General features: G+C 36.9%; 1 protein-coding gene across 1 annotated transcript in view; it reads right to left on the reverse strand.

The window, feature by feature from the left end:
• Nucleotides 1–7,163: 7,163 nt before the first annotated feature.
• Nucleotides 7,164–10,983, reverse strand: part of LOC121421643 (DNA topoisomerase 3-beta-1-like) — a 26,359-nt gene continuing 22,539 nt past the window's right edge. Inside the window, exons 15-16 of the mRNA XM_041616409.1 lie at nt 9,169–9,274; nt 7,164–8,119 (exon numbers count right to left, since the gene is read on the reverse strand). Coding sequence (XP_041472343.1) covers nt 7,877–8,119; nt 9,169–9,274 — 349 coding nt within the window. The 3' untranslated portion in view covers nt 7,164–7,876. The remainder of the gene's footprint in view (nt 8,120–9,168; nt 9,275–10,983) is intronic.

Genomic DNA, 10,983 nt, shown 5'->3' on the forward strand with positions numbered 1-10,983 from the left:
ACAACACGATGAAAACAAAACGTACTATAAAATGTGATATTGATTTTTTTATATAATAATCATGATACTATATAAACAGCGTTGTCGATAAAATATTCAAATAATATTATTAAAAGAAGAGAGGGGGAGAAATAACCCAAAACAGCGTACCCAATGATAATGAAGGTCGTCATTATGCTCAAAAGCAATAGGATGGGGGTCGGGTGTCCGGACACTTTATCTTTTTGTAGCCTTCTTTTTTGTCTGTGGATTACACTAAAAATATGAATTCATATTACTTGTAATAATTTTCTATTTTGTTCTTTATAATATTTCCTAACATTCTGTACTAATAATTGATAAAAACTTCGCTTGTAAATTTTTTCAAATGACATTCTAAAATTGATCGTCCGGACACACAACCCGTCCGGATACACAACAACTGGGTATACTTGTCGTTTATATACTGGTCAATATTTAAGGACAAATGTTTTTGACAAAAAAATGAATACTGGTCACGTAAAGTATACGATAACGATCGATTGTACCCAGGGCGATCGTGTACAAGTTGTCCAAGCTGTTTGCAATCGTTCCAGAAAAAATATTACCTGTTTGCATTCTAAACAACAGGCCAAGAACACAGGAAGAAAGTAAATAATTTGTTGGCATAAAACCAAATAAATTGAAAAAAAATTAACAAAGCACAAAGAGAAATTGAATAACTTAATGGTATAAGACCAATAAAAAATATATGATTAATATATGTTGGACAAAACCATTACTAGTTTTCATAAGCGATATTCGCAGATAAAGGTCTTGTCATTATGTCGCAAGCACACGAAGAGCCGGGATCAGTTTTACCTAGCACCATTGGAATGTCCGCTGATTGCGCTGTCACTGACATACATTTATTGGGGGTGTTTTGGGCCGTGGCCCCGCCATGGCCCCAAAAAGTTTAACGACAAAGACAATAAGGAGAAACAGAAGTAAAAGGCAAGGAAAGCGGTGAAATATCATTTTCTGATTATTGAGTCAAATCTATCAAAAATAAAGTTTTGTATACTTCAAGACGTCGAATTTCAATTCGTCGAACTTCAACTGGCTTCGATGACCGCCCCGTCGACCACTTTCTTCACTGTTACAATATGAAGTAAACTTAAATAATTTTATATAATTACTACAATGAATTAACATGCATTTATGAAACTCAATAATTTGCAATTAATTTTTTTTGTACATTCAACTTCGAAGATCAATGAACTTAATTTCATCATTTACAATGTACAAAATATGGCCCCATAAATCAACTCACCCAATTGGCAGACGTATATATCAAAAAGAAAAGGTATTGTATAATTTCTCCTGGTACCGGCGATTGTCCAATTATCATTTCGATTCCTTTAACATTTCAACATTTTCGAGCGGAAGGTATATTATTTCATATCGTTGTTATGATTCTCATGACAAAACAAAGAAAGGGATAGTCTTTTAATGGAACCCATTTCCGCATTTCAAACGAAAGGTAACTCATGATGTCAATTACACGCGCTTGGGGTGAATCAGCACCACAGAATATTCTTAACGCATAAATTCATCGTCTGCATTGAAGCTTTCTTATAGATGATATATGGAAACTTTTTTCTAATTAAACTTTGAAAACTGCCTTATCGTTCCTAGCCTTTAATTCCAACTTTAAAACTGATATTGAATGAATGTTAAGTGAACAGAATTATAGAAGCAACCTTTATGAATACGAAAAATACCAAATCGTTATTCATACGTCATCGCTGAGGCAAAGAGATCGCCCCGCGCTCAAATCCACTCCGCATTCATAAAATCTCCAAAATGATAAAATCATTCATGAATTCTCTGTGCGTTTAAGCTTCATAAAAATATGTCATCATTATTACTCAAAAGTTGCGATCGTGGCCCATTTTTGATGGCTGCCGATGACCGGGGTATTTCATTTCGTAGTTCAACCCATCACGCCAGTAAGCTCCCAACAGCCGAATTGAACACAATCGTTCCCCAAATGATGCTTTTACCGTATTACCCATAACTCTGCAATAATGTGACTGGTTAGGATATTGGCTGCGGAGGCCAATAAAAATGAATGGCCATAACCACTCTTGTTCTCTATTAATAAACTTTGGAATAAAATGTTGTTTTAATGTTGTTGTTGTTGTTGTTGCTGCTGTTGTCCTCTTGTGTTTATCAACATAATTATAATTATAGATCATTACAAATGATTCATAACATCACGAGCAATGGTCAAGTGGCTATTAATTTGTTTCACAAGAATCGCAATTAATGTCCAGTAGCAGACTTTGGTTATAATGTTCTTTTTTGTCAAGTGATTAAGTATAAAATAAAAATAAAGTAAGGTAAAAATGCTGTGCATCGTATAAGGGACTCAGAAATGTCCCGTATACGACACGCAACATTTTCGCCTCTAATTCATCCATGGACAACAATATTTTGTTCACATGTCTACCCAGTAGCACTTTATTATTACCACAAAGCAAATTAAAGTGACTCGCTTGTTTGGACAGCAGGTTGAAAAATGTGAAAATGGCAGACTTTTCTGGAGTGGAATCGCCCAATCATGCTTTAATTATTTTTCCAAAAGTGACTTTTTCCCCGTTTACAATATAGGCCTATATATATATTCCCCCAGTGGCATTTACACAATATTAGGCCACCAGGTGGGTGTTTCATATTGCTGTTCGTAAGTTAACATGGTTAAGAGCAAGGAAGCTCCTTGTTAAGAGCGACGTTAAGAACGACTGGTGAACCTTTCTTACGCGCTTAACCATCGCCAATTAATATACCATTTACCACAAGAAAGGATCACCAGTCGTTTAAGTCGCCTTAACCATGTTAACTTACGAACAGCTTTATGAAACGCCACCCTGGCATGCAGGTGAATTTTATTTTATTTTTTTTAGTTGAAAATGGAGTGTTTCGGAAATTGTATTATTTATATTGATTGATCATTTGTCGTTCAGATGCCGGCTTTTTAATAATCCCTACTTCTTTTGCTAGATCAATAAAATTATTGTGGTACACATTTAGCGTTTTCATTACTCACACCTGCTTGTGGCGGTAAACTCATAAATCAATATCATACATCATTCTCCCTTTTCTCCCTAATCCGCTATTTATGTCATTTTCTTTCAGAATGGTCCCGTTTTAATCAAGGCATGTGATCCAATGAGCTAAAAAAAAAAATGAGAGGGCCAAACTTGACGTACGTAATAATAATATAATAATAATAGTGGTATATTTACCCAGGGCAGCCACTTCAGTTCCGAAAACTGTTCTCCCAGCGGCCCCTGCTATTATTACCCCGGCTTTAGCTGGGCTGCCTAGGCGCTCAAGCATTCAAGGAATTAATCTTGCCGGGTACCCAATTACCTCACCTGGGTCGAGTGCAGCACAGTGTGAATAATTTTTTTCCTGAAGGAAAACACGCCATGGCTAGGATTCGAACCCATGACCCACGTAAGGGGCGAAAAGTAGAAAAGGCATGTTTGGTAAAACTTAAGCATTATATGAAAGGGAAAGTTCACCCTGAAATAGTAAAACTGGCAGAAATCATAATACAAAATATTGGTGAAGGTTTGAGGAAAATCGTTAAAGATTAAGAAAGCTAATAGAATTTCATGTTTTGATTTGTGACGTCATAAACGAGCAGCTCCCCATATGTTATATAATACAAAATGCATACATTTCAATTCTTTTGTTTTTGATGACATATATTTGTTTTCTGTTAAGAAACGGGTGTGAAATGATTTGTCTGTTGATATACTGAAGATACAGTTAGAGCCATTTTCAATTTTCTGAAAAAAAATGATATTTCATTGATTTTTGTTACCCTTCGGTATGTAGGAAAGCTGCTCGCGTATGACGTCACAAATCAAATAATTAAAATCCTAATAACTTTTTTATTCTTTGATGGATTTTTCTCAAACTTTCGGCATTTTGTAAATCATTTTTCTATTATTTTTACAATAAACTTTCTCGTCAGAAAGAACCTCCCCTTTAACATTCAATATTGCATTCTTCACCTCATTGCTATTAACACACAGTGAACATTCAAAACTAATAAAAATTAGCAAAAAATTGTTATTTTTATTATCATGGCATTCTGAATACCATTTATTGTCATAGATTATAATTTACAATCATAATTCTGTTTACACCCTCAACTTGTGAAAATACAATAGATTAAAAAAAAACCCTCACTAGCGAAAGATATGTATACTTTATTCACCTGTTGCAAATAATTGTCATTCAATAGAAGGAATTATTACATGCCTAAAGACCATTCGGATAGTTATTTTAGTTTTGAAGGTTGTTTCATGAGCTCAACCCTAACTAGCCCACGACTTGGGAGGGGGGGGGGGGGGGGTCCACCCCCACAAACAGACTTAGGGTCGCACTAAAATGTCCAGTTGTGTGCCAAATGAAAGGCGGCACCACATTGGTCAAATCATCACCAGAGAACGCACACTAATGCGTATTAATCAATAAGATTGCATGTTAAATAATCATGTATGTGTCGGCACTTCGCATGACTTTCAGTCACATTGAAATCTTCGTGAAACTTCCCCCGGCGAGCTAGGTAACTGCATACCTGCACCTTAAATTCAAAATTGCTTTGAAACATAATTCTGTGACAAAATCAAAGAGAGGATTTATTTCAGCCCAAATTCATTAAATTTATGATTATTTTTGCTAGGACTTCTCAGATTAGCAATTGCATGCCTGCTGTATCATTTACAATAGCCTGAAGTAGTTGAGGTTAGGTTTCAAGGGCCATTATTCTGACTCTAGTTCAACTTACACCAAGGTCTACAGTTGAGGTTGAACTATGCCAATGGTATCCAATTGGGATTTAAATCTCCATAAGCCGGGTCCCATGAACACAAAGCTTAGCAATTAATTGTACAGTCGATTGTTACAATTAATTGTACATTGTAGTCAAAGCAAACAATGATAACAAAACAGACTACATTTTTAAGCTTTGTGTTACAGGCCCAAGATGTTTTATAAAAATGCCTCCACATATTAAACTCAAACCATATTGAAATGAAATATAGATTTTTTTGCCAGCATTAGAGTTTGGGTAAGATCCTGTTAAACTCACAAGAAGCTACAGTTAGTGAAATGTATGACACTTATACCTTTTCATAATCATAGCCCAGACTAAGACCAGGGTCTAAGGCCAGTGCTTCTCAACCTCGCTGCCCATTGATTGGCCGCAAAGCTCTCTCACGTGGGCTGTGAGAAGCTCCAGAGGGAGAAAAAAATAGGGGAAAAACTACAGTACATTTCACAAATTGGTCCGAACATGTTATGTCCGATCAGTCTGTGTGGGTTGAACAAAATTAAAGCATGTTTAGGTATCATGCACGTTGCAAAGCATGCACATGCACACTACGATGGTTTTGATCTAACTTCGAAGTGAACCTCATGTGCAAAAGCTGTCGCCCATTTACCAGACATTTGCAATGCAGATTAATTCTCAAACCGTTTGTTTTGAATGTGCTTCAAAGGTTTGTGTTCAAATGTCACGGAACATTTTTTGTTCACCAAAATTGATGTTTTCTCATAATTTTGGTAGGTGGGCCTCAAAAAAAAGCTCTGAGTCAAAGTGGTCCTCGAGTAAAAGTGGTCCTCGAGTCAAAAGAAGGTTGAGAAGCACTGGGCCCCGTCTTAGGAAGAGTTGCGATTAATCTGATCAATCGCAACTATGGACGGCCAGCAATGTCAACATGTATTATACAAGTTTGTTCTAAATACTTTCTAGCTATGATGTGTAATCATGCATTAATTGTTTTCTTAAAACATTCACTGTGCTTCTCTTTGTTTACAAAGGACATTGTGCAAATTTCTCATGGAAAATTTTTTGACACTGATGGATTTCCATAGAGTTACGATTGATTGGATCAATTGTAACTCTTTGTAAAACAGGGCCCTGGTCTAAGATTAAGTGGAGTTGAGAATCAATGTTGGCAAAGAATCCAGTAATATCAACAATTCATTTGAGAGCAGAATGATCATGTTTTTCGACTGAACAACAGAATAACAAGGTTACGTCAGAAACATGTTTTCTATCATAACGATAGGATTACAAATCTTTCCCAGATTAAAAAAACTAAATATAATAGAATACTATATGAAAAGCCTCATCTGTACATGTATCTAAAATAATCATCTAATGAAAAAAGAGGTCTCTAAGGAGATTTTATTTAACTTGAATTAAATGTGAAAGCTGCTATTCTCAAATGGAAATCCACTTTGACATCAAATTGGTTGTCATAAAGGAGAAAACCGACATACACATTGAGAAGTTTGAAGTTTTTTTATTTAATGATACATTTATGTGTAAGCTGCTCTCTCATATGCTGTTTAATAAACATTGCCAAATAACATTTCATGAAATGGTTCATTGTTTATCGTAAATTATCGATCAAGAGAAGTGTTTATCAGTAATAGGCTTATATAAATATATTTAATGCAGAAGTGAAATGACTTTGCTCCCCCCCCCCACCTATAAGATAGCTGCAAACTGTATACAATATTATCACCCGTATCAGACATCTGAGCTGGTCATTTACAAAACCGTATTGCCCTACATTTTCTGAATATCGGGAAGGGTAGGTATATTGTTTGTATTTTCCTCGGTCTCAATGCGCGTATTTACTTTGCATGCAGAGACGAAGCAAAATATACCTTTGTATTTTCCCTGGTCTCACATCCGGGCATTTGTGGATGCGTATAAAGAGATACGCTTCATAAGGATCCGCCCACCACCAATATACGTCATAATAAAGACAACGCTGAATCCGAGCGCTTGCAAGTACGTCATAATGGTTAAGTGCAGAGCCTAGACCGATATTAACATGACACAATAGAACTCTTATTTTTAAAAGAAATATCCCCATTATCATGATTTTTGCTCTAGATATCTGATTTGGATGATAATAAAAATATTGACTGGCTCTTCTTTCGGGGAACATCAAATATATTGCCCTTAAATGACCCATATTGCCCTCGTCTAAAGACTCGGGCCAATATGATTCATTTGCTGGCAATATATTTGATGTTCCCCTCAAGGCCAGTCAATATTATATAATTATTGACTCCTCATGAGGTCAATAGCAAAAAATGTTCACCTAAAGTGATCTTTAGACTATAGTATAGGCTTATTATTACCCCCCCCCCCGACCAAAAGTAAAGGGAAACAGTTGGTTCATATTCTCAAGGGGTAATAAGTTTTATAAAAAAAATTTACTATTGCCCAATAAAAGAGCAGTCAATATTTGTTATATATACCACTTTTCTTGTTAGCTGGAGAATAGTAAAAACTATTGCTCTGCTTATATCATGCCAATCGGTATTCAAAATTTTATTGTTTGCAAAAAGATGAAGACCTATGAGAGAGCAGCTAAACTCTTATCCTGTCAGAATTTGGTTGAAGTTCCACTGAATCTGTAACTTTTACGGTTGTGGCCATTTCCTTTGAAAAAATTGTTGTAGGAGAGGTCAATTCAAAGACATATATAAAAATAAAAGACATTTCATTCTAATCTATGCATAGAGGGGGCAGTTTCACAAACAGTCTCAATTGCTTAATAAACCATAGGATGAGTGTTACAGGATCAACACACATTTAAACATAATTAGGAAGAACCAAATAGGCAATTACAACATGAAAAGGGGCCCTTTGCAAAAAGAATTGCGCTCAATCACAATTCCGACAAACAAACACAACTTGATTCTCAACAGAGAAGATGTGTGCATTTGGGACATCCGCTTCATTGTTCGTGTTCGGTTTAAATGAAACTCTTCCTGCAACGAACCCCTAGGTCATAGACATCTCACCCATCTAAACAAAATAAGCAGCCAGCTGTGACATCTTATCCTTGGGTTTCCCCCTACCCCTTCCCCCTCTGCCTCTTCCCCTGCCCCTCCCCCTGCCACGCCCCCTCCCACCACCGACCGTACCCCCTCCTCCGCCTCGTCGTCGACGGAACTTTGCGTGCTGGGCCTCGGTGAGAGGGGTCAGGATGGGGTCGCAGAAGATGCAGCCTTTGTGGTTGGTCTCACCGCCCTCCAGAGGGGTTTTATTCTATGGGAGATCAAGATAAAACAATATTAGAAAATCAAGTGTTGTGCGACATGCCAGAAAGCACAGGTCTAGGACAAAAAGTCCAGCCCTTCAAGGCCATGGCCACGGACTAGACAGTCAAGGTCTGTCCTAAGGGATAATTAAATAAATGAATAAATGTAAATATTATAAAATAAGTTATTTGAGAAATCAATTAAAGAAGTGATTATTAGAAAATCAGGTGTTGTGCAGCATGGCAGAAAGCCAAGGCCAAGGATAGAAAGTTCAAGGCCGAGGAATTTAGACACTAAATGCCAAGGCCACGGACGAGACAGTCAAGGCCAAGAACGGGGTGAAAGCCACATGATTGTCCTTGAGGACAAAGTTGACCTTGAGGAATGTACAATAAAAATCGTGACAGAGAATGGTGAAATAGAGGGGGGGGGGGGGGGTGGGTGACCCCATGGTGAGGGGTGGTCAAGACAGGATCACAAAAGATTCTTCCTCTGGGTTGGTGTCATGTTTTAGGTCATTCTTGATCAAAGGATGGAAGTATCAGTTGCAATCCCATTCCGAGTTGCTTGTGATATATATAACACATCAGATAACCAATATAATAATCATATCAAGATCACAAGACTATATAAAGCACAACTTAAAGTCAAGCTTAATTCTTTGTGAAATGCCCCCCCCCAAAAAAAAAAAAAAGCCTGGCCATATCATAGTAATTGAACATGAAATACTTTTATATATATATATAAAATGTTACTTCCTAAAAACCTACTGACAATCATATACTTAAAAATATTATCAACCCTTAGGTACCCCTTGCCTGCTGGGCAAACCCTTCACTCGAGTTGAGGGTCTGAATGTGCAGCCTACTCATGCCTTGTGTACTGAAGGCCCTCTCGCAAACAGCAAAAGTTTTATATGTGCTAGTCTTTGCGTGGAGACACACTTGCTGATCAAAGTTTCAATCAGGGTCTGTGCCTGCAGACTCGGTACCCTCTTTTAATATTACCAGAGGGCACTCTCACCTATTTAATAATTAATGACATAGTAAGACTGACCTTGTTGAAATTGACATTGAGGATGGAGGCATCGCACTTCTCACATGTATCACCTGACAAGGTCACCTTGTGGGCATCTTCAAAGATATTCATTATGATGTTACATCTAACGAAGATAAAAGGGGGAAAAGAGAGAGAGAAGAAAGAAAGAAATAGGGTAAATCAAGTGCATCTGCATTATCATCACTTTTACATTATCGTTGTAGAAGTAGTGGTGGTGGTGGTGGTGGTGGTTCTAGGACAATTACCCCCGGACAATTACCCCCCGGACAACTACCCCCTGGACAATTACCCCCTGAGGACAATTACCCCCGAGGATAATTACCCCCCGGACAATTACCCCCCGGACAACTACCCCCCAGACAATTACCCCCGGACAACTACCCCCCGGACAACTACCCCCGGACAACTACCCCCAGACAATTACCCCCCGGACAACCACCCCCAGACAATTACCCCCGGACAATTATCCCCCGGACAATTAACCGCCCCGGACAATTACCCCAGAAAATTCCCCTTCTTTCCAGCATCAATGTTAGAATTAAGCGGGACCCATTGTAAGTTTTGGTCGGTGGCACAGGTTTTCGAAATATTTCATATTTTATCTTACGTTAATAACTTTTTCTTTCTCTTTTATATTGCTCTTTCTCCTGTTCTCTCACTTTCTTCTTTTTTTTCCTTTTTTTTTGTTTAGCGGCGCCTTCTGCATCGTGAAAAATGGGGGGGGGGGCTTCTACCCGAAACCTCCTGTTTGGCTATGCATATATACATCAGAAAATGTGTAAAGTGGCCCTCATACAAGTTTTCATAGAAAGATTCAACACGATTAGTCATAATAATCACAAATGCTGAATATCTCTGATTCCAACTGATCTGATTTTTAAAAATATTTATTTTGGATTTAATTTCAGTAAAGAAATCAGGCAAATACATAAAACGTAAAAAGACACCTTCATAGGTAGAAATATTGAAAGTCGATGACCCAACTATCAACACTATTACACTGTCTGTCAAGTAGGACCTATAAACCTGTTATTTTAAAACAATTCAACTAACTAGAGAATTATGAAACAATTGGTGCACATTCCAGATTAAGATGTGGCTTTATGACTTATTACAGTAAGCTAAAAAAAACTTTATGCAAAGATAATACACACAAGAACACCTTGTAATTTACCATTTAGGCCCTAAATGGTAAAATTACAAAGTGTTTTGGTGTGTATCATACTTGGGTGAAAGCAATTAAACATTAAAGAAGGAAATTAAGTACCAAAATGACTGAATTGTAAACATTATGACATAATCAAATACAGTGTTTTTTCTAAACAAATTGGTAATCATGATAGTATACAATTCGTTTAAGTTGCATTTTAGGGACGGTTTGTAAGAATTTGTAAAGAGGTAGGCCTATGCAAATCAAATAATGCGACCAAGCAGCGTGAGCTAAAAATTTTAATAGTTAGACCATAAAACGGACATTTTACAGAGCACTTGAAAAATCAATTTGTAAATTTAAAAATAATAAAAGCTCGATATCCCAGATAAAATTTGTTTTGTATATTGACTTCAAAACTTGATATTTTAAGCTCCATATCAATTTATATTGAGCAAGATATGAATCTCATCGAAAAGGCAATGCAAGCAGGAAGCGTGGGCGAAAAGTTTATAAAGTGACATAAAAAGAAAGTCTTCCCTTCACCCTATATTATTCAATCCTCTTCCTCCTTTTTATTTTCCTCTTCTTTTTCTTCTATCTTCCCCCTTCTTTTTTTTTCTTTCTTTCTCCCCCTTTTTTTTGCTCCGTCAATTTTTTTC

This window comes from Lytechinus variegatus, chromosome 9 (assembly GCF_018143015.1).
Source record: "Lytechinus variegatus isolate NC3 chromosome 9, Lvar_3.0, whole genome shotgun sequence".
In the NCBI taxonomy this organism is placed as follows: domain Eukaryota; kingdom Metazoa; phylum Echinodermata; class Echinoidea; order Temnopleuroida; family Toxopneustidae; genus Lytechinus; species Lytechinus variegatus.